Source organism: Carassius gibelio, chromosome B13, assembly GCF_023724105.1.
Source record: "Carassius gibelio isolate Cgi1373 ecotype wild population from Czech Republic chromosome B13, carGib1.2-hapl.c, whole genome shotgun sequence".
Lineage (NCBI taxonomy): Eukaryota > Metazoa > Chordata > Actinopteri > Cypriniformes > Cyprinidae > Carassius > Carassius gibelio.
Genome location: NC_068408.1, coordinates 13,368,135 through 13,393,393, shown reverse-complemented (window position 1 = coordinate 13,393,393; position 25,259 = coordinate 13,368,135). Strand labels below are relative to the sequence as shown.

The 25,259-nt window shown below is 35.9% G+C and overlaps 2 protein-coding genes across 2 annotated transcripts in view; both read left to right on the top strand.

Moving 5' to 3' along the window:
* Positions 1 to 4,208: 4,208 nt before the first annotated feature.
* On the top strand, positions 4,209 to 5,719 carry soul2 (heme-binding protein soul2). The gene is made up of 4 exons (XM_052573281.1): positions 4,209 to 4,347; positions 4,444 to 4,570; positions 4,955 to 5,123; positions 5,207 to 5,719. Exons 1-4 carry the CDS (start codon positions 4,213 to 4,215, stop codon positions 5,379 to 5,381), a joined length of 606 nt encoding a protein of 201 aa, XP_052429241.1. The 5' UTR covers positions 4,209 to 4,212; the 3' UTR covers positions 5,382 to 5,719.
* Positions 5,720 to 20,657: 14,938 nt separating this feature from the next.
* The window catches only part of slc24a3 (solute carrier family 24 member 3), an 81,697-nt gene continuing 77,095 nt past the window's right edge, over positions 20,658 to 25,259 (top strand). Inside the window, exon 1 of the mRNA XM_052573280.1 lies at positions 20,658 to 21,191. Within this exon, the coding sequence (XP_052429240.1) occupies positions 21,017 to 21,191 (175 nt within the window). The 5' untranslated portion in view covers positions 20,658 to 21,016. The remainder of the gene's footprint in view (positions 21,192 to 25,259) is intronic.

Here is a 25,259-nt window from a genome sequence, read left to right as displayed (position 1 = left end):
TTCCGCCACACGCCCCCTTATACTGGAGACAGCTAACTTTTTGATATTGAGCGCCACCTGGTGGTGTTAAATCAAGCATACATCAAACTGACCGTTTCAGTTTTTCTCAGTCGCTCTGGTACATTTGTTGAAACAATCTAAATATTTGCAAACTATAATGTGCATTTCTAAAAAAAAAAAAAAAAAAAAAAGCCCTTGTGACGCCGTTAATCATTATGCATAGATAGATAGATAGATAGATAGATAGATAGATAGATAGATAGATATAGATATAGATATAGATATGTAGATGGTTCAGATTAGCTGGTGTTAAGTAGCATCCCGGTATGACAGTATGCATATGAAGATCTGTGTAGGCGGGTCTGTCAAGCAAGTGTCACAACACAGAAGTTAGTTTACAGGACATAACACTGTTTTAGAAAATGAGTTGCGAATTTGAAAAGGTATTATCTAAGTCAAGATGTGTGCCTGAAGACAGACTGTCATAGATGGTTCAGATTAGCTGGTGTATATATATATATATATATATATATATATAAGTTTGGAAACATTACCATTTTTAATCTTTTGAAAGAAGTTCTTCTGTTCATCAAGCCTGCATTTATTTGATCAAAAATACAGAAAAAACAGTAATATTGTGAAATATTATTACAACTTAAAATAATAGTTTTTATTTGAATATCCTTAAAAAAAAAATAAAATAAATAAATATATATATATATATATATATATATATATATATATATATATATATGTATATATATATATATATATATATGTATATGTATATATATGTATATGTATATATATATATATATATATATATATATATACATATATATATATTTATATATATGTATATGCAAAGCTGAATTTTCAGCATCATTGCTCCAGCCTTCAGTGTCACATGTAACATGATCATTTAGAAATCATTCTAATATTCTGATTTATTATGAGTGTTGGAAACAGTTCTGCTATCTAATATATTTGATGAATAAAAGGTTAAAAAGACCTGCATTTAATATTACTATCACTTTTTATCAATTTCACACATCCTTGCTGAATAAAATTATTGATTTTATTTTTGAGAATTCCAATTCTGATCTGAGAAATGTACCAGAGCCAGTGAGAAAAATAAAAAACTGTAAGTCATCTGCCAATTTAGCATAACATAATAATAATAATAATAATAATAATAATAATAATAATAATAATAATAATAATAATAATTATTATTATTATTATTATTATTATTATTATTATTATTGTGATAGTGGTGCACTGTGAAAATGTGGTGTTATTAATGAATTTGTGTATTGTCTTTGGTACATAAAGTGTGCAAATGTCACTTGTCTGTGTTTGACTCATTTTTATTTAGTTGTTGTTATTAGTATTATTATTATTACATTTGAAATATCAGACTGGAGGGATAGTCCTGAAGGGGGCAATTTAAAATGTTATTATTTAAGGATAAACTTTGTTAAAATGTGTTATTTATAATATAATATAATATTATCATTTGTGTGTGTGTGTGTGTGTGTGTGTGTGTGTGCAGGCCCGTCGCGACAAGGCAGGCAAACCAAGCAATTGCTTGGGGCCCCGAGCTGGCCTGGGGCCCCAAGACAACGACTGGTTAAGAATAAAATGCAACGACACTGTGTGAGCGCCCCTTTGATCGTCGATGCAGTAACGTGTAATGACACTGTTATCGGGATCCCCCTCAAGGGGGCCCCTCTCTTTGATTTGAGGGCTCAGGCAAACGTAAAGAGAACGTCGTGGCGTGTTTCGATTGCAAGAATCGCGGAATCCAGTCATAAAAACGGAATTTACAGTTTAACGCAGAATGACACGTAATTTGCAAGATTTTGAATTAATTAATTAAAAATAAGTCATTGCACTTACATCAAACCACGATACGGACTAATATCTAAATATTAAGCCGGAACAGTCTGTTTTAATATGAATCCTGCATGTTCTGTGTGTCTCTGTTAATGAAAGGAGCAGAAGCGCGTCTTCCTTGAAGACGCACTGAAGCGCGCGTGACGCTCGCAGTGATTTCAGTCTCGCGTCTGATGTCTCTCTAAATGAGGATGTGAACACATGAACAACATCTACAGAACTGCTCTGACAGTCACTTCATGAGCATTTGTCTGTTTGATTTGAGTAAAATTAGTCACATCACATACACAGAGCTGTAAAGGTACCTCAACCCGTCAAACTAAAAGTCCTGTTTTAGACAAGTATTTGCCAGAGATCTATTACTATTGTTCAGCAGAATGTACATAGCCTACTACTAAAAAAAAATTTAATCACACAATTTCTTCAATATTTTATTTTTAATGGTAAATCCCCTTTGTTTAACAAAAAGTTAAGTTTGCTTAATTTTCAATAATTAAAAGATAAATTAATGTTTGGTGTTTTGGTGTTTAATGTGCATCTCAGAAAATGCTTTATTTAAAAACCCACCTGAATGGCACTTAAATGCACTTAATTCATCTGTCAACTTTATTGTCATTGTTCAAAGTACAAGTAGGCTACATACAGAGAAACAATGATTAATAATAATTAAATGTTTATTTTTGATTTATGCATTGCATTCTATGCATTTAAAAAATAAAATTATTATTTTTTCTAAAAAAGGAAACTTAGTTGTTCATTTAACGCACCCCTGAACTGTTAATAGTGACCTCTTTCAATATGCTAACAGTGAAATGGTAAAACGTACTTCACAGGTAATTTCAGATTTTTGTTTCAATTATTTTCCCAGCTACACCATCAACTTCATCCTCAACATCAACAGATGCATCACTTCTCAGTGCTCTATAATTATAGCTGATATCCTGCACAGCCCAGAGTTTACACTGATAAGTGTGTGCTGTCATATTATTAGAAGAAAAAAAAAAACAGTGCAAATCACTATTGAATTCACACCAAACTATTTTTTCAAGCAGTATTTGCACTGTAAACTTTTTATTTATTTATATAAAGTGCGGGTGAACTTAAACTGTATGGCAATGCTGTGGTTCCTGTAGGCTTTGCGTGCATGGGAGGGGGGGAGGGGGGTTTGGGTGCGGTGTCGGGGGGCCTCTATGTCCATTTTGCTTGGGGCCCCCAAATTCCTTCAAACGGCCCTGTGTGTGTGTGTGTGTGTGTTTACAAACAGGAAAATGCTGTTTTGGATAAACTGTTTGGTATGACAGTATGCATATGAAGATCTGTGTAGGCGGGTCTGTCAAGCAAGTGTCACAACACAGAGGTTAGTTTACAGGACATAACACTGTTTTGGAAAATGAGCTGCGAATTTGATTTGAGTTGCGAAAAGGTATTATCTAAGTCAAGATGTGTGCTTGAAGACAGACTGTCATAGATGGTTCAGATTAGCTGGTTCTACAAGCAGAGGCCTCTTTGTAAGTGAAAATGAAAGCAATTTAGACATCTCACCTGAACCGCAGCCAACATTTAAACATCATGATAGCTTATGATTTATGAAGGGATATATAGTGGTGAGTGTGCTGACCTGCTTCCACTAGAAATCTGCTTCGTTTTATGATAAGTTCTGAAGGAGCTCTGCATGGATCACTTTCAAGTGAATTATAGGCTCGTACGGTTGAGCTCCTGTTCAGCCTACCAGTTTTATTTTGCATTAAAGAGCCAAATTATTTATGTGCAAATGTTTCACTTTTTTCCTTCATTTATATAAGTCCGGTGATTCCAGCTGACACCAGACATTAAGTAACTCCTAACTTTGCCATCAATTGAATAATGACCCATTAGTCATTTAACTGACACTTTTATTCAAAGCAATTTACAGTACACTTATTACTGCTGTTACTAATGATGAAATGCTTTGCACAAGGACATAGTGCTGATAGTTAACAGATCAGCGCCGCTGGGTCTAAACACACAAATGTAAGTCATTATTCATTAAATATCTGTCATAGTGCTTTATAATGCTTCCCTGGAGTTCATAGGATATCATTTTTAACTGCATTGATCTACTAGTTCTTTTCAAATTTCTGCTGTGTGTTTCATTGAAGAAAGACAACCTGTATTGTAATGTAGCAGGTTAATTGTTTCCCTGGTGTCATACTAGATGGTGGTTTACTGGCGATGGGAGGGAGTGTTCTGTGGAGTGTCGAGGGGTGTGTCTACAGGATGAGGAGCACACCATACACAAACAACCTGTGACAACATTTTTCATTTTGCAGTGCAATGGCGACGACTCTGCTTTCCGCTTTGTGTCTCCTGATTGGACTTGTATGTTTCCCAAGTACAGAATGTTGGGAAGCACCTTGGTTCTGTCATGGACACGAGTGTCCCGTGTACACTGTGGTACAAGAGTATGAGGTAGGCTGACAGTTTTTGTTTTGTCATTTGGGATATTTTAAATATGCTCTTTCTATATTAAATATTTATATAATTGTGTTCATAATACATAAAAAGGGATTTGAGGAGCGTAGCTACGAAGTGAGCCATTGGATTACAACTGATGTCGCGAGCACCAGTGAAAGTGATTTAAAGGATGGATTTTGGAAACTGTATTATTTCAATCATGGTCAAAACAGTGAAAGTAAGTAAGCTACACTGGTAACACTTTGCAATAAGAAACACTAGTTTATGTATTAGTTAACATGAACTAACTATGGTTAATAATGCACATTAATAGAGAGTTTATTAACCTTTCTTAATGTTAGTTCATACAAATTGTCCATTGTTTGTTTATTAGTTCACTGTTCATAAAAAGATACAACTGTAAAAATTAACTGTAGTAGAAGTGTTGTTTATTGTTAGTTCATATTAACTAATGTTATCAAATGAAACCCTTTTTTAAAGTATTTTTAAATTCATGTTTTTTATCAGATCGTATTTGATTTATTATAAACACTGCAGCATGGTTATCTTATCACATTTTAATCAAGTCATTTTAAACTCCTATCATAATGTGACTTCTCAGATAAGGCGATTGCTATGAGCAGGCCTGTGCTGGTCTCAGTGAAGGAAGCTGATGGTATGGGGGAGCGACAGGTGTCCATTTCCGTCTTTCAGTCTGACACGGAGATTCCTGAGCCCAATGATAACACCATCAGAAAAACAGTCATACCAGGCGGTACTGTCTACATCAGGTTAGTTATTTTGGAAAAGCACGACACTCAAAAACATATTTGACTCTTTTTCATTTAAACATTCTCTCTTTGCTGGGCATTAGGTCTTTTGGTGGTTTTGCATCTGATGAAGATGCCTTGGAGAATGTGCAGCACCTTAGGGAGGACCTCAGAGCTGCAGGAAAGGTGTTTGTTGAAAGCAGGTTTGATGCAGCTGGATATGATGCACCGTGGGATTTGTTCAACAGGCACAATGAAGTTTGGGTTCGTGCACCCTGAGGACTTGCAGACTGGAAAGTTCTGTTCCTCATTCCTACGGTGTAGCCTCTTTTGACTTTAAAGTTCCAGTCTATTGAAGATTTCCTTGTATCATATGACAAAATGATAGTATATTGTTCATGTCTTAGTCTTAACCACTGGATTAATGTTTCATTTTGTGCAATACAAATGTGGAAGAACTGAAGTTGTTTGCAAGGATTATAAACTGGTTTTAGGAATGTGATGACTATCAAATACCTCTGCAGGTTCAGATAGAACTGAAAACTGAAAATGCTGTAAAATCTACTTAAATCGAATAGCTTTAACAATAAAACATTTGACCTCTTTATTCAAAAAAATTGTTTGTACTTTTTTATTATACATTTCTATGTAAGTCATTCTATTTTTCAGTCTAAAATATTCTATGAAATGAATTCACCCACTTTTATCGACTGATCAAATGATTGAAAACTGCATAAAATTAATGCATTCCAATAAGAAGATGATACATATTAAAACCCAGAAAAGACAGGAACCTGATACACAAAAAATACAGAAAGTTTCCAAAATACAAAGGTTAAACAGGTTTAGGAATGATCTGAATGGGAATAATGTGGTTTTAGGTTGTCAGGTCTCTCATCAGCTTTTGTTCATGTTACAAGAAGCTTCACCCACTAAACTGGTCTAGCTAGTGATCCAGATCTTCCCTTAAGCCAGTGGCTTTCAAACCGGTCCGACTAGCACCCATAGCACCTCACATTTTGCATGTATCCCTATCTTTGACTCATCCATCTCAGGTCTTGCAGTCTCTACTAATGAGCTGATGAGCTGAATCAGGTGTGATAGATGAGGGAGACACAGAAAATGTGCAATGCTGGGGGCGCTCACAGGACTGCTTGTTAATGAAGCTATTTGATTAAATAGCATGAAGCTAAGTGATAGATACTAAAGAAATGTGAAGTTGAATGTGAATATTCCAGCTTGAGAATGTTCAAACTTGTCGTTCCGGTTTGAATCTGTCAGAAAACATGTGAATTCACACAAGGGTTTTTTGTTTGCAGCTTGGTACTTATTCAGTGGCCTTTCGCAGCACAGTTGTGTAATGCTGAATTCATAGACCTGCAGCACTATGTGATTGTTTGTTGATGGGGGTTTCCCTCTTGTGTATAACATGGGAATGTACTAGCTGAGAGGAAAAATGGGTCAGCCCACCTGAGACGTTTTGTCATGGTGACTGATCTGGAGTCAGTTTAATTACTCACATCTTCTCTAGCAGAGCTAGCAAATGTGATGAGGCTACATTTTGCAACTTCTGCAGTTCTGCGCTGCAATTCCTCCACAAAATGGCCCAGCAACCTCATCTGAGAGAGAGCAAATATTTTAGTCTGAAAACTGTTTTAACTTACCATCTCTTCCAGGCCGAGTAAATAGCATACAGCAGTTAGCAAACCAACATTGAAAGTAGGTAAAAAATTATCTCATCTTTGATTAAACATTTAATTTTCACTTGCTAATTTAGTCAAAAAGAAACATAAAATTGTCCAAATGTGATAAAATACTGACTCACCGGTCGCTGAAACCAAATAAACACTCCCATGTTTACAGTTTTTCTCTGTCACTTTGGTGCATTTCTCAAATCAGAAATGAAATTCTCAAAACTACTTGTACAACCTCCACATCATCTAGTCATTTATACACATCACAAAACCAGTTTCTCATTCTTTTGAACAAGCTGCGATTGCTTTTGTACATTCATGCAATTTATTACGCACATTTATCTGCGGTTTCCTACAATATCAGTTGCTAATGTCATGTCAAAGGTTCATCTCATGAATCTTCAGTTGGAAAGCTTATACTGTTTAGACAGAGGACAACACAAGAGTTACAAATTCAGAAAATTGACTTATTTTCATCTTTGTGCCCATGGGCCCTATCTTGCACCCAGCGCAATTGACTTTGTACACCGACGCATGTGTCATTCCTATTTTGCACTCGCGCAAAGCGCGCTTTTCCCTCCACAGAGGCACGTCGCTAAACTAGTGAATGAACTTGCGCTCCCTGGGTGGTTCAGCGCAAAAAAGGAGGCGTGTTCCGGCGCAAACAATCCCTGGTGCTATTTTGCTGTTCCATTAAACAATTGCGACACTGACCAGAAAAAACCTAGTCTAAAGTCAGGGGCGTGGCGCGTTGTTCATTATGCTATTTTAAGGGCGCATGCTTGACCATAATGTATAGCGTGCACAACGCGCATACACTTTGCTCATGTAATCTACACAGATGCAACAGTTATTTTTGCAAATCATAAATTGTTACACTAAAAAAATATTAACACATGAGATGACGGAAATCATTGTGGTGTGCCACGAAGATGTGAACAAAATAGGCATAAATCTAGCTTACAAATTATTCAGGCTAATTATTCTCCCATCCCCATACAACACAACTTCTCTGTCTTTCACTGCTCTTACAAGAACATCAGTCTCCTCGGCTGTGAACCGCTCCTGGTGTGCGCCTGGTAAATACGCCATAATAATAGCAATCCATAATGGAACTTGCGCACCTGCTTTTAAAGGGAATGCTGGATGACGCTCTGATTGGTTTATTTCACGATACGCCCAAACCACACCTATGAATAATGAAGCTGCTTCAGACCAACCCACTTTAGATTTGCGCCGGGCGCAAGAGCCATTTATCCCGCCGGGAAAATAGCAACAGCGCCGAGACCCGCCCACAAACTTACTTGCGCTTCGCGCTTTGACACTTGCGTTTCAGATCGTTAAAATAGGGCCCCATATGTCTTTTACTTTTCTGTATCACAATGGCATTGTAAAGGTTTTTTATTTATTTAGTCAGACCACTAGTAAAAGTGTAACCAGTCTCTTTCAGTCAATATCCCACATACAGTAATGTGTAAATGTGTACTTTTGAAATGGATATATGGCACATAGGCATGTGGCATTCTGTTCAATACAGTAACTGTCATCCAAAATGTTGCCATAGTTTACATCAGAACACCCATCCAGAGTACACTGTTATACTGACAACATGACTAAGCAATTTAACTGTCTTATCCGTAAACTATGACACAAAGACATGTTCATTGACACATATTTATTTTTGAGAGATGAACTAAGGATTTTGAGAAAGAGACTGGCTTTTGCAGGTAATCCATTGTGTTTTGCTATTTGTACGAGTTGTTTTGAGAAATGCACTTACTGCTTTGCAAACCTCAAGGATGATTCGAGAAATGTACCAAAGCAACTGAGAAAAACTGTAATAACTACATGCTAAGATTCAAAGTTACGTTAATGTACACTAGGTGGCAGCACCGACTTGTTATGGTTCTCTATCCTCTTCTACATCGCATATGGCTTCAAAATAGTCTACTCAATTTGTGCATCTCAAGTTTTCATAAAAATGTTCTTTTGCAACCCATTTGCTTTAGCTCTACATATGCTGTTGTATCTAGAAGAACTTTGAGCTAGAAGAACGTGTGGGCAGTTCATCACAAGCAATGTCGGCACAAACCCCACTACCCAGCATGCCTCAGCACTCACCATGGGAAGCTGGACACTCAATGCCCTTCAACACCCATTCACAGTTTCCATGGTTACGTTTCTATAGCAAGAAGCCAGCCATGTTCGTCAAAAACATAATTATGCTTCATTGAAATCAGATCTGTAATAACCCCTAGATGTGTTTTTATGAGTCATAGACAACTTGCCGTGACTACTTACTTATATAGTGGTATTTCCATCAGCAGGTCTCAAGACTGTTGTGTTCTGCATTTCATTTAACACGGGGAGCTTATTAGATCATATTAGGCCGTACACTTTAAAATCAGCACATATTTGGCTAGTGTTTGTGGAGGATAGGAGATGATCAGCCATTCCCAAGAACTGTGTAGTTGTGATATCTTGGAACAAGCTAATTATCTCATTTATCGGCATATTTTTATTTTAAAATTCTGTCTGGGCTAAGCCCGTCTGACTTGGCAGGTTATGTCAGCATATGTTTGCAGGCTTGTGAATTTTAATCTGCCCTGTTTTGGACGATGTTCTTGGTTTTGAGGCCCCAGCCAAGAAACTGTTTGGACTGGCTCATGGGAATTAATCTTATCAGAGACGGGCCAGTTTCCTGACAATATAGCTGGAGCTCTATGCTGTCAGATAAGGCAATGTACTGTAGGAATGCAAGAGTAGTTGTGCATTTTTAGAGAGTTTCTGCTATGTAGAATGCTTATCCCAGCCAAGCCGTGTGATATGTGTGTCCATCTGTTGCATGATCTGTCAGCCTTCACTTGGTTTTGAGGTCCAAAACACTTTTTCAACTACGCTGTGCTTCTCCCATGAGTTGGTTTAATTTTTTTTTTTTTTTTTTACATAACACACAATTAAAAATACAGTAACTTTTGGCAGAGAACAAAGAATTTTTTTTCTTTTTTGAATGATGTTTCGCATTAAAATGTCCCTCATGATTATATTGCACACTGTTTATAATTGATGATGTGCTGAACATGAGGACACAAACCACAAAGAGAGCTCATGGCTGTCACTGAAACTCCGATGCTGAGAGCAGCACATTTCTACTAAAGTTTGGTCCCAATGGATTTGCAATTAATTATCTTTAACAGTCACTGCAGCATACATAATAGTTGCCCTGTGATATACAGTATGAATGTATAACATATCTTGCTCACTGGTGAATCCGCTGCAGTAAATGGGTGCTGCCAGAATGAGAGTCTAAATAACTCATAAAAACATCACAAGTAATCCGCACGACTCTAGTCCATCAGTTAATGTTTTGTTAAATGAAAAGCTATTTGCTTGATGAGCATGTAATGCTATTCTGATGAACGAACAAACTCACATCTTTGATAAAAGTTTTTAGCAAAATATAATTTTTGGGTGAACTATTCCTTTAAGATTTTAAAACACAGTGTAAACAAATGTTTGTAACATAATTTAAATTATTATTATTGTTATTTATGTATAAAAATCAGCACTAATTCTAGGTCACTAATCTAAAAGGCATGTGTGTGAACTGTTCATCTTGACACGTTCTTTCTTCTTGCAAGTGCTGTCAGATGTTTGTGATAAAGTGATAGACTCACACTTCCTCCATTACAGTGCTTAAGAGGAAGTGCTGTTATGTCTGTTGTTCTCCTGCAGCATAATGGATGTCATCATATAGGACAGAAGAGCTCATAGCAACCCTTGGATCTCCTGAGGTCCAGCTTTAAATCGTTTAAGTCTTCTCCACACAACTTGATTGCTCAGCAAGTTTGGAAGCCTCTCCCATTTGTGAATCTCAGAGTTTGGGGTAATGAATTATGAATTTGAGTTTTTCCAAAAAGAATTTTTTTTTTTTTTTTTTTCGTTGTAAGCACTCAGCTTTCATTAAAATTTAAGAATCATGTATTTGCTTGGCTTGAACCTAAAATGTTTCGTTTTTTTGCCACAATACAAGAGCACTGAAATGTCAGTCACACTTAAAGTTTGACTTGGTTTGCAGTTTAAATATAGTAAATTATATCTTTAAATTATAAATATTTTATCTGCAGAATATTCCCCACTTGTGATGTACTTAAATTGTTCACAGTTGTTCACATTTACTTTATTATTACTATCTCTTTCTACTCTCAAATCTTCCATTGTCATTTGCATGGTCACACTTTATTTACGGTCTAGTTCTGGCTATTAATAACAGTAACTACAATTTTTGTCCTAATTACTGCTTTGTAAGGTAGTTCGTAGTTGTTAAGGATTAGAATATGGTCAGGCAGAATATGTGCTTTTAATACTAATAATACCCTATATGCTAGCTATCTGCATGCAATTTTGTAAAAAAAAAAAAAAAAAAAAAAACATTATTTCTTTTTAATAGTACAATAAAATTAACATTTTAAACACTGCCATTTCAGTTGCAAGTAGGCCTTAATATACCCATTAAATTTGTAACATTAATATCAATATATTAATCATAATATTTATAATATTTTAAATTATTTTGAAATTGTGTAAACACTTGCATTAGAAGTGGTGTAGAAGAGATTGTTTTAACAAATCATGGCTCCCCTGTGCCTTTAGGACTGCAAGTTATTATTTTTTTTGTCATCTGGAGAACAGAGAAGATTCTTTGTCTTATGACATTCTGAAAGTTTGGCTGTTTTGGCTGTTTGGCTGTTGAAAAACCCCAGATCACTTAAAGAAAACAATACTTACAACATCAGAACATCTCTGAATTATTACTCTTCAGTATTTTACCCTAAGCTAGATGTTGATCAGTTTTGAAGAAATGGTCATGTAAATGCTTTCTGTCTGTCTTGTTAAAATAAACTGCATTTCGAATGTCACCTCAGTAGGCCTGTGCACAAATAGTGTTTACTGTGACATAACATTATTATTTATGACTGCACACTCAGTTTGCATGCATTACAAACAGACCTTGTATGGTGGCACATTTGTCTATCTCTGTCTCTCTATTTCTTTCCAGGCAATGCAACGGCAGAGTACACTGATTTTCTTAGAGCACAGAGGACTGTCCAAACACATAAAACCTCATTGTCTGCCTGCAGGGCCTCTACTTGTCCAGTCAGGTTTGGTGTGTAGAGAAAAGTGGCATTGGTGGAAGAGAGGTGTTCTTTGGATTTATCAGCACCCAGCTTTGATAGCACTTCTGATTGGTTGGACTCCGGCTGTATCTAAGACCAGAGTGAAAAATCCACAACCAATTTACAGTGGATTTATTAAAGGGAAGTTGCGTTTTATTATATTGTACCGATGCACTGGTGCATGACTTAAATTTTACGTTTCTGGGCAATTTTGGCTGATGCACACATGTTTTAAAAGACTAGAATTCAGCTTTAGATTTTCAAATTGCACAAACCTAGAAAGGCACCTCAAAGTTTATTCATGATGCCTAATTCAGTAACTAATGTTAATGAAATTAATCCTATTAGTGTTACCAAAGAATCAAATATGTGGTGTATTTTATCCTATACCTTTTATTAAAACACAGACCAAATAATTTGCATACCCTACTTTAAAGATGCGACGCCCTTAGAGATGCAGCCACTTTTGAAAACCATCTTAATATTTTATTTATTTTTTATTTTTGCCAGATAATGCAAGGTTCTGCAGTGAGGTCACAGTTATTTCCAGCAGCAGGGATTAAATGATGATTTTTCTCATAGTGTGACTTGGTTGAGGATTAGAGAGACTTTGGGACAAATGTCAGAAGACTCCAGACTCCGCTTCCAGTATCAACCTGGCTCCATCATGACTAACAGTCATGCTGAGGCTGTGAAAGCTGTGCTCTAGTGTGCCACTTTTATTAAAAACGTATGATAGATTGGATTGGTTAATACTGGGATTTTGCGATTTTTCGCTGAGTAAACAAAACACATCAAACCTATGTAGCCAGTGTGGTAACAGAAGAAGTGCTATGATTCAATCCACCTTCTGACAGCTGTCAATGAATTTTTAATGGTTGTACAGATGAAACATATATAATTGGTGACTGGATATGAATATTTAATAGACTGAGAGATTGTAACTATTATATAAATTCTATATAAATTACACAAAGAACTGACAGTATTGTAAATACATCAGGTGCATTATTAGTGTGCATGTTTCACTCTCTAACATTAGGCAATACAATATTATATATCCTCTGCTTACTTTTTTTTAACGGAGCAGAATAAGAGATTAATAATTCTCAGAAAATTCTTACTATTAGCCCAAATGTTACGTAGGGGCCGGTTCATCCCTCTCGGTTTCTCTGAACTTTTAGCTTGACATGAAGAGGATTCTGGCCAAGCATGCAATAACATAAACAGATTGTGCAGACTGAATATTGCAGGCATATTAAGATTGTCATTCATTACTTCCGCCAGGATTTTATAACAGCATGCTATTGTAATACATATAAACATCTAAATGAACATAGTGTTTCTGTGAATGTTTATTTCTATGTCCAGAATTCTCCATAGGCAAGTGACTTGTGTTTTTTAAGAGCGCATGAAACTGAGTAATATAGGGATATTGGTTTATGTGTGGGAGACTAAAAACACTGTTGCATGACATTTTCTTTCATTTTTCGTACATCTTTTATTGTTATTTTGAAAACTGGACATTATTTGTTCCTACAAGACCATGGGATGATGAAAGCAATTATGTATAATGCAAGGTATTTTTTATTTTATTTGTTAGTTGTCTGTGTGATGACATTGTAGTCCCTATTACAGCCCTATAAAATAAATGACTCATTAAGCATATTAAATAATGCCATCATGTAAATGTACAAAGCTAAAAGGTTTCTATACAACTTAGTTTTGAAGTTAAGTGGGAAAATATCATTGGCTCAGTATAATAACAATAAGAAAAATATGTGTTGGCAACTAAGATTTCTTGTAATGTTCGGCATTCTGTCAAAGTATGTCAAAAAGCACTGAAAAAGCATCAGCCTCTTCATTTATTAATCATATTATTTTTGAGGTGCTTTATTTAAGACAGAGCGCTTGCTGCATAATGTACCTCACTGTAATTTATTATCCTAGACTTGTTCTTCCCCGGCATGCTCTTCTTCAGGGCTGTTCTTCCTTTGTCTGAACCTAGGGCACAGTTTAAGTGGCCACAAGTGTCTCAATCTGCCTTCTACAAGATATAATGCTAAAAATATAGACTAAAATCAATGTAGCACAGGTCTGTGTGTAAAGAAATCAGAAGTCTCATGAGATTAGTATCATCAGCTTATTAACAGAACTTTCTGTGATTGGTGAAAAAACCCCAAAGGTCACATTCGAATTTAGATATTGAAAATGTCACTAGTATTTTTAGAGATATATCGTCATAAAATGTGGCAATGCAATTGATTTTGTTCTCAGTGGTCTATACAGAAACCTTCACATGCCGGTTAGTATTGTAGGTCACCTATTCGACTCTTGCAAGTGACATCACCCCTGTGCATTTCCCTTACCTTTCTATTTCCATCTGTCTGTCCTACTTGTCTTTCCTCCAGGTGAACTGTCTAATTGAGGGCCGTCAAGGGGCAGCTCCCCCACCATCCCTTTCTTGTCTGGGGGGCAAATGCTGGTTTCGGTTCCTGCTAGTCCTCTGCCGCCCGCTGTCTGTCCTTGGCTTAACTTTGGTCAGAGGTAATGTATCCTTTCCTAATATAGAGAAACCAAAGACAATAAGACACTCTTAGAATAGAGCCTGGATTGTGGAGTCCCCACAGACGAGTATCTGTGCTGGTTTGTGGAAAAGCACTTCAGTGCAGTAGTGTACTATACTCCTCTCAAAATCAATATCTCTACTAACTCTTGTGTGTAACTTTGTCCATGTTCTCATCAAATGTGTGGTTTCTGTCTATATGTATTGAAGGTGTACACTGAATCCATTATCTGCTATTGTAATGAGAAGTTGCTGTGTCTTGTATAACTCAAAAGAAAAATATTAAAAAAGAAAGAAAGAAACACATCAATCAATCAATCAATCAATCGGTTAAACAGCAGTGAGACTTCTCAGTGGCACAACAGTCTGCGTTTTTTCATTAAATCTGGCTGTCTGCTTTGATTTGCTGATCACTCTCCACAAATGATAAAAAAGCTTTCATAAAGCTTTCACTTTACTCATTGATTTCATAGACACCACTAAACGCTGCATAATATGCTTAGATGATTAGTCTAAGTTTTTGTTTTTTTTTACTACTTTTTAAAAAAAGTTTTTTTCAGTAAATTATTATTATTAGTTTTGAAGTCTCTACTTGCGCCTTTCTATATAAGGTATTTGTTTTGGAAATTTTTTGTGTTCTTATAAATATTGAATAACAATGAATTTGGTATAATTATGATGGTCCTTATTTTTGTGGAAACGTCAACCATTTTTTCAGGATTCGGGAAGTTTTTACTGCCACTTTTGACCAATTTAATGCACCCTTGCTATAAAAAAGTATTAATTTCCAATAATATTAAATACTGACCCCAAACTTTGAAATGGTAGAGAATGTTTAAATGTTAAAGACACTTTTAAAACTTGTACATTTATAAAAATATTATTACAATATGAAATTCAGACCGTGATTCATCATTTTCTTTTTCTTTCTTTCTTTCTTTCTTTCTTTCTTTCTTTCTTTCTTTCTTTCTTTCTTTCTTTCCATCCATCCATATTGACATTGTGAATGATGTAGGTGTCTTTTGTCCTCCACTGGGAAGACAGGCATGAGTTACAGTAATCACCACAGATCTCTGACGTGATGAGGGAATTGATAACTCGCTGGTGGAAAATGGAGGCTTGTTTAAAAGAAAAAAAACGGGCTCTTTTTCCGAAACAGAATACTTTAATGCACTCTTGAAGAAAAATAATTGTACGTAAACTTGACAGTGAAAACTTGAAGTGGTTTGGCAGATGATGAGAGGATTTAGATGACAGTATTTGAGATTGAACTGGGGAGGATAGGACTGAAACAGGATTCTTGATTAGGGCTATTAAGCTCAAGTTTAACAGAGATGAGAGCCGTTTTAAGAGCAGTGTGGATTGGGTAATATTGATCATTTTGGAAACGCCGAAATGAATCACTTACTAATTGCTAAAGCTTTGATTGTGTGTGTGTCTGAGAATGGATGGTTTTTAACAGTAAATTTACCTATATAATGCTTGCATGTTTTGAATGAAGCATGTGAGGTGAGACAGCGGAAGGATGAATGTGGTATATAACAGGAGGACTGAGTCGACGAGAAAGCGCCAGAGAGAGAAAAAGAGAGAATAATCCCTCAAAGCCCAGGAGGATTAAGCATCCAGAGAGCATCACGCCATATTACACAGATGTTTTTAACCTCAGGTCAACTACCCAGAAAACATCTCTCACTAATTTCAGCACAGTAGGAAGAAAGGAAAAATGTCCATTTCTGAGCAAGTGCAATTAGCAGCAGTAGATTAGCTTTAAGAAAGATGCTTTTGAGCTAAATAACCAAAAGTCATTTCCTCCACTGGGCATCGGATCAGAGGCAGGTGCTTCCTGAACCTTTGCAGGCAACTTTCATCTTTCTCAGTCAGAAACATCTGCCATTGACTAAGATGAATGTGATCTGATGGATCACAAGTGTAAGTTTATTACGTAATGTGAATTGTAAAGACACGGATGAAGCAATCTGTAACTGGTTTTATCCAAGGATGGGCCATCAAACAACATCAAAGATAAAAAGAAATGGACACTTTCTAGGGAAACCATAGTGGAAATCAATAAAACTGATTTGAAGTATTTGTTCTTTTAAATGCCAAAGCATAAACAATAGGAGTGAACATCAGGGAGGGAGATTGCTGATTTCAATTGTTGAGTTTTCACGCAGTTGCTTGATTCCACCATGCATGTATTTACGACAACATACCAATTAATTGGAAATATTATTAGATAATGGAATTATATATAAGAGAAGAGACAGAGTGTCTTCCATGAAGATACATTGCTAATTCAAATCTATGACCTTTTTTTCTCTGTCCTTGATGGCAAATCAGAACACCTCTCTGTGTCCTTGAGTAAAATTACCTGCACTCAGTCAAAGCCTATATGTATATATATCTAGATGCAGAGAGCAAGGTGCCATACAAATGGGAAATTTCACCACCCAGCTGTACACTAATAATCTATTTGTTTGCAATTATGTGGATGCCACATACCTTATTAATTACATACCTCTTAATTCACATCTTCTTAGGTCTACAAATGATAACAATAATAATAACAATTTATTTATTACCATCAGGTCCAATAATAATAATAAATCATTGTTAAAACACATTTTAATTCAAAAAGTGCTGTTGTTGTTGTTGTCAGTGCAACATGTAAAATATTGATCAAGACAGCCATAAGCTTGACATTTTATTTTATTTTATTTTAAACTCCATTTCTACATATGTTTTCAGTTACAGTATGTGGGCTAAGAGAAGCAGCCTCTTTTCACTCTTTTTTTTTTTATTCTTATTCACAAAGATAGTCTTGTTTTATTAATAGAAATATTTGATTTAGTTTTTGTTACATCTACAAATCGATATAATTTGCTGCTAGGGTCTAAGCAGAGACTATTACTGTGAAGCAATGCAAATAGTTAAATTCCAAATCCTGACCTGAAGCATGTGAGTGAACTGTAAAATGGATTTATAAAACCACACTGTTTGATATATTTCACCGAACTGAGAGCAGAGAAATGATTAAATGCATTAATAATGCTGACTTCTTATGGATGCCACCATCTGGAAAGTAATTTAAAAACTTTTTGGGAAGGGAGAAAAAACTCAAGATTCTCACACATAATTTTATATAAAGAAGCACTTATTTTCATTACATCAAAGTAATTTAAAATAAATAAGAAAAGAGGTGAGAGGAAAAGAAAGAGATGTCACCTATTGGATGAATGGCAAAATGAATGTCTGAAAACTTAAAACTTTTCATTTTAGTCACCTGACTGTTACCACTTTAAAAATTCAGAAAGCAGCGTTCACAACAGTTTGCATCATTTAGTATGTGTCCTGTTTCTGTTCTCCCATCACACTGTAGATATGCCATTAAGTGTGTGTCTGTGTTTGAGGCACTGCACAAAACTCATCTGTTTCTTATTTTAACCTCATTTAACCAGGCCTACTTTGTTCTTCTGTTACTCTCCATTTCACAGTATATTCATATTTTAACATCTTCTGTGTCTTTCTTTACATGTATCTCTTCCCATTCACTTTCTAGCCAACTAATGGTGAAAGAAAAACTGAACCATTGGTTCCATTAATCCTGGAATATTTTAAGAGATATTTAGACACTTGGACAGAAATGAAAATTAGCTTACAAACAGCTGATAAAAGCATTAGGGTTAGTAATGTTTGTAATAAACAAATCCATCAAGACTTTTTTTTTTTTACTTCTCTCCTCCATCCATAATATTGATGTCTCCAGTGACAAAGTTATCAGGAGAGAAATATGCAGAGTGTATATAAATAAAGTGTATGACCATCATTCAAAGGGGTTTCCACCAAAGACATTATAGTCAGGTTGACAAGAGCAGATGACTTGAAACTTATCAAAACGGTGAGTCACTCATGTCAATATGGAAATTCACCTAAGGCATCTAATGTTCCACATGAAACACATGTGATATTTACATAGTGATTCTGCCAGCTGCTTTCGGACCTTTTTAAATGCAAATTCAAGAACCGACTTTGGTGATCAAAGGTGTTGAAAAAAAATATTTTATTGGTAAACAATTACTAAACAGAAGGATATGGAACATCAAGACAATATGAGGCTAATAGCACATCAAAAGACAAACTGAATTACACAAAGATTCATAGCAGAGAGAAAGAGAAGGGGAGTGAAGCAGGTGAAGCATAGATCACAAGCTATAGATGAAAGCAGAAGGGGGGCTAGACAAGGACCAATGTCACATGGGCTGGGTAAACAGCGGCTAAAGAGCTTACACTACCTTGTTTTAATCTACCATCCTGTGGAAATGTTAGGTAAAAATAACCAAACAATATTTTCACACTTTGTCAATCTGACTCAGGCCTCTTTGCTGATGCAAGCAGATTGAGAAAAAAAAAAACACTTCAGCAGCTAACTTATCATTCGGCATGTTTCACTGGAGAATCTGAGACTCTAAAGTCTTGGGTTATTGACAGAGATTACACCCAATCTGTCAGTATGAGCCCATTGCAATGCGGTCCAGTATAATCCAATAGGCTCATTGCCCACTCTTTGCTTCTCTCCATAAAAAGTGCATTGTTGTCCTAGCAGTGGCATTAGGCAAGCAAGCCATGCGGTCAGTGGGAGCCGACCCAGCTGCTGACACAGTGCTGGCTGGAACAGTGCTCAGTATTTGAAGAAGGGAACACAGAGCACTGAGCAGCTCTATCCCTGCAGTGTTTAACACATTACAGGGAGGCGAAAAACATTTCTTTTATTTGAACCTGTAAAGTATTTAAAAAGCAATAGCTATGCAAGATCTGCAGCTGTGTGGATTTGAGACAAACTCATGGTAGATGATGAGATAATATTGATCAGGTGCATGGAACTGCTGTGATTCTCAAACTGGTGAGATAGATCAAGAAGATATGGGGGAGTCTGAGGCAAGCTGTCACTCCTTTTACAGTGAATATTAAATCATTTATATAATAATAACTTCTTTTGTGTGTGTAGACACATTCTGTACCTTAAAGTATAGTTTGTAAAAAGCTATTAAACATTTTCAATGGTGTTGATTATCCTATTATTACTAATTGTATAAATGAATAACATTTGAATCACAATTTTCCAATGAAAAAGAATGTGACAACTTGACAACTATTTTTTCAATAGCCTTGTCCTCGAAATGTTAGCTATGAGCTATTCAACCTAATTCATCAAAATGAATTTAATACAATTTAACTCTAAGTTCTTGTCATATTTTACCATTTTCTAAACTATAGCGAATAAACTGTGATAATGTGAAAAATGTTGATGGTGTCCAAATAAATGTTGGCTTGACTGTATATAATGAAGATAATTTTCATCCAACTATTTAAAATATAGCTGTTAAATTTAAGTACACAGTTACAGTAGATAATACAAATTTAGGTCAACCAATTACCAAGCAATGGTTCATTTTCTTCAGTCTGTGGTGTAAAAAGCTCTCCTCAGGAATTAAAGAGAAACACTGTATAAGCAAAACATGGCTAGCTCAAGCTTATTTTTTGGTCCGGTAGTATTACCGGTAGTCCAGTGTATGAAGAATATTTGGGTATAGTATGTCATAGTTTACTTTATTTTGATATCCTCACTTACATAAATTAACTACAGTGTCATGCACCCACTGATTTTGCATTTTAATTGAATTAATATCAAGACATAAATGAAATCTAATCTTCAATTGATTTAATTATTTTTTGAGAACAGAATTCACAAATTTTCATATATATATTATCATTATTATTTATATTTTGGACATTTTACATAAAACTTTATATTTACTAACACTGACAGCTAGGCCCGTTATATTGCCAACTATTTGCGGCCCATATCAACAAAATAACATTTTGGAAGAATTCTAGTTTTGACAGTAATTCAAATGTGAATTGAACGCATCTTATCGGATGTATCTGCTAGTAAACCAGCAAAATACTACCAATAGAGGGTGGCGATGAGCAGAGGGTTTTGTTTGCGGTGAATCGGACTAGCTCCTCCTTTTAAACCCACCAACAACTGCCCCTCGCTCCAGCCCACCTATCTCTCTCTCATTCTCCCTCATTGCATGTTCTTCATCCTAGGTAGTGCACCATTAGAACAGATGCGTTCCAGTTTCTCCGTCTCTCTCTCTCTCTCTGTCAGCGTTCACTTCCTTACTTTCACCCCTCCCTCCCTCTCGAGTTCTCTCCTCCTCTACATCCTCGATCTCTCAGCAGCAGCAGTTTGTGTCCTGAGAGAACTGGCACTAAACTGACGCATCCATGGGGCGCGCGCAGCATCTTTATTTCACCACATTACAATTTGAAGTCATATAGGGGAAATATTCACGTCAACGCAGCAAACACACATTAGAGTCGTTCGGCGTTTCATCTTCCGGCTTAAAACTCTCTCAGTCGCACCATATCTGTCTGGGTTTGTGACATTTGTAGCTGTGTTGAGCTGCGGCGATGGATGGGGATTCGTGTGTTCGCGTGTGGACTCGACCGCTGCAAGTGATGCTCCAGCAGAAGAAGATCAAAGCGCGGAGGAAAAAGCGTAAGGACTTGTTCGGAGGACAGATGTGCTTCATGGGGCTGCTTCTCCTGGCGGTGTCCAGCTTGTCCAGTTTGGCCGAGAATTCCGGTGAGTTTCGGTTCAGGATTTGTCAGGAATGTGTGTTTGTGAAGGCGGAGGGGGGTAATGGAAAGTTTTACGGGAGAATCATACTGGCACTCTAAACTGTTTTAGTTTGAGAACCGTATCGCGTTACTGCACTGAGTTAAAGAGAAACATGCAGAACCACATTCTGAACTGTTAAATAATGTATGGTTCTCGAAAACTGTTCAACTTTACAGAATTACACCGCTGTTTTAGATCATGTTCACATTGTTTAAAGAGTCATATAGACAAACCGCTTTAGAGATGCGCACTTGAGAATGTTAACTATTTAAAGAAACCTAATCACATAATTAACAGATTCAGAGAACTGTATGCCAGCACTATAAACTGTTTAGAGAGCAACTGTTAGAGAACTATATCAGCCGTTGTTGACAGCTGTAGCCTACTCACACAATGAACAGTTTTAGACAGCCATACTTAAGACTGTTTACTATCATTATTAGTGTTATAAAGCACTGTACTCACAATGTTAAACACACAAGGAGAGTGGTGCTAACACCACAAAATGTTTTAGAGAGATGTAGTTAGCCTATTATTAACTATATTATGATATTAACTGCTTAGGAGAACCGTAGAAGTGCTAGAGAACTTTACAGATTAAGTGAACCATAGGCCTACTCTGCATTTAACTGCTGTAGACAACTGTCTTCAAACTGTTAACCACATTAACATACATATTCACACTATTAACCATTTCAGAGAGGTGTACTTGAGACTGTTATATTAAAGAACCATACTTACAATATTAACTGCTTCAGTGAACCATAATAATGCTAGAGAATTTAGCTGTTTAAGTAAACCATACTCTAATGGTTCATGTAAACATTAAAGTTAAGGCTCACATCAAGTTCAAGACATTGATGCTTGCATATAGAACGGCCACATGTTCAGCACCATCCTACTTCCACTACTACAAATCTATATCCCCTCCAGACGTCTGAGAGATGCTAGTGAGAAACTTCTTGTGGTACCATCACAGAGAGGCTCAAAATCAGTCTCTATCACCATTCCTGGCTGGTGTAATGATCTTCCCACTCCTATCCGGAATGCTGAATCCCTAACAATTTTCAAGCAACAGCTGAAACTCATCTCTTTCGATGCTGCTTTACTTCATCCAAAAAACAAAAACAAAACAAAAAAACTTTCTCTTTAATTATTCCTTCCCTTTCTAGCTTGTACTTATTTGAACAATTCCTGAAACTTGGTATTACGAGCACTTCCTGTGTGTGTTTGCCTATTTAAGAAAAATCGTTTAATGTATTTCCCAATTGTAAGTTGCTTTGGATAAAAGCATCTGCAAAATGACTAAATGTAATAACTGTTACAGACAGCTGTTCTTAAACTATTAACCATTATAGAGTTGTGTACTTACTGTATGTCTGATAGGTTTTCAATAACCTCACTCAAATTTAACCGTTTTGGAGAACCACACTAGCACTCTAATCAGTTTTTGAGAACTGTTAACCATTTAAGTGAATTAATTAACTGTTGTAGACAGTTGTATAGACATTATTATTAAACATACTAGAGAGGCGTACTTAGACTGTAAACTTAAAGAGCCATACTCACAATATAAACTGTTCATACAGTTTCAGTATAGTTAATATTGTGAGTATAGCTCATTAAGTTTACAGTCGTAATTACGCCTCTCTAATATTTTTAATAATAATGTACATTTTTTACATTTAAAACAGCCATACTCTGACAATTAATTCAGAGACATCCATGTACTCATATTATTTGTTTCAGAGATACATACTTACACTTTCTCCCCTGCAATGCTGATAAAGTTTGTGTTCTGACCCATAATACATCTATTGTAGTAAGCCTCTGGTGGTTTACCCACTGATTCACATGCACTGAAAGAGATAATTACTGTAGGTTTGAACATTAATTATACATTATATATATATATATATATTATTATTATTATTATTATTATTTTATGTAACTAACACAAGTATCCCGATAATCAAAATCATCTACTTTGATTATAGAATTATGTCCATCACTAATTTGTTAAAACTTCACCTGTCACCTATTTTCTCAGGCCAACATTTTAAGATCACTTTATCACACACGTTTATGTTATAGCAGACAGGACTTGCACAAAGGTTTTTCCTTAAAAGCTGGCAAATATTAGCACAGAGGCTTTTTTATCAGCTTGTCTAGATTTTTTCACTCCCTCATCCACGACACCATGCAATCTGGATCCATCCACATACAATACACTTCATCTGGCTGTTCGTATCTTTGCAGCTCGGCACAAAAATAATGGCTCTTTATAATAATCTTACTATTAAATGTATCTCTAAAAGCCATTTAGTGTTTGTGCATCTGTCCCTACATCATACAAAACAAAAGAAGATTTCGTATAATGCTCTGCATGTTCACTTAAGGGCACCGTATTTGTAGATAATCTTGTTGTATAACATAATTTCTACAACTGTGTACATTGAATTACGGCTGTTGGATGTAATGGACAGAGTATTTCATTTACATATAAAGTGTTTTAATATAGAGGAAGATGTTCTTTTGCAAATGCCAGGAGGGAAAGCAAATAAAAAGAAGTAGAGAAACAAAGAGGTGGATTTGGAGGGAGGAATAGGGAATGATGAAGGCAGGGAGAGCTGTGCCGAGAAGCTGCCAGCCAGCACAGACACTGATATGAAGTGATTGCTCTGTCAGTTGCTTACTGGCTCTGACAGACATGCTGCCTGCATCTGGGGCGGCAAGTCAGGCCTCTGACCTTCTTTATTGTTTGTCTGAGGTTATTTATTTATTTATTTGTCCTTTCTTTTCATCTTTTCTCATGTTCCCCATTTTCTCTCTCTCTCACTTGTTGTTTCTCACTATCCTTATCTCTCTTTCACACTGTTTGTACAGGATTAGATTTTCAAACGGCTGGAGTAAAATTATTAACAGAGGACATCTGTGATGTCATGAACTGATTTGGACAGGATTTGGATCTCAGTGGGGTTTTTTTTTATTTCTGTAATTTTACCCCGAGAAAGTTGAAAAAAGGTCTAAATTCATAATGAAGGTGTGCCAGGTAATAATATAGCTCTAGTAATGATATTAGACAAACGTCATATTAATAATTATTTTTATTAATAAATGTAAATAAATGAAACGAAGCCAGAAATAATACTGTACTATAAACCACTGCTTTTCAGATTAAACTCACATTCCAGATGCTCCCAGGTACCTGATGTTCAAGCATTGCATGCTCTTATCTGGAAGATGGACAGAGAAAGAAAGGGTAAAACAAAGCATAATGGACAGTGTGTTAGATATTGGCTTGGATTATTTTGAACAATACTAGTAAGTGGTTTGGCAACAAGTTTAAAATGCACAGCACTGGATAAATCTGATGTCTTTAAGATCAGGAGTTTTCCTTAATTGCAGTTCCAGTTTCTGGCTTTTGTGTGATGTTTGTGACCCCTTATTCATTTATGCTGTTTTAAAGAATATATTTATCAAACCTAGAAATATGTACTTTTGGCCCTAATTTTTTATTGGAATTTTTGCAATTAAAAAAAAAAGAGAAAAAAAGAAAGACAGCACAGGCAAAATATTTTACCAAAAAAACTGTAAGGTATACATTTTAAAACAATACAATATTTTAGATGATTCCACCTTTCACTTGCATGTACTTGACATTGATTCACATCACAGAATCTTCAATTCCTCTGATACTTGTGAACATGGAACTATGGACAATAGAACACCTGAAAAAGACTCTGGTTCTCAGCAGAGTGACTGAATTATGTTCAAATGAATGAAAGTCATTGCAGAGTGATAGACTGTCCACAGGTGTCTTTGACTTCAGTTTGAAACAGTACAGTATCACCCTGATCTGTGCCCCTAGAAGGTCATCTCTTTGTACTTCCTTCTCTTTGTTACTTTTTCATGTGTGAATCAGAGCTCAATGAGGCCTACACTTTTTAGCCACCCTATCAAGCCAGTGCTTTATTTTCTCTAAATCTTGCAATCATTGATCATTGCTCCATTTTATATATATATATATAT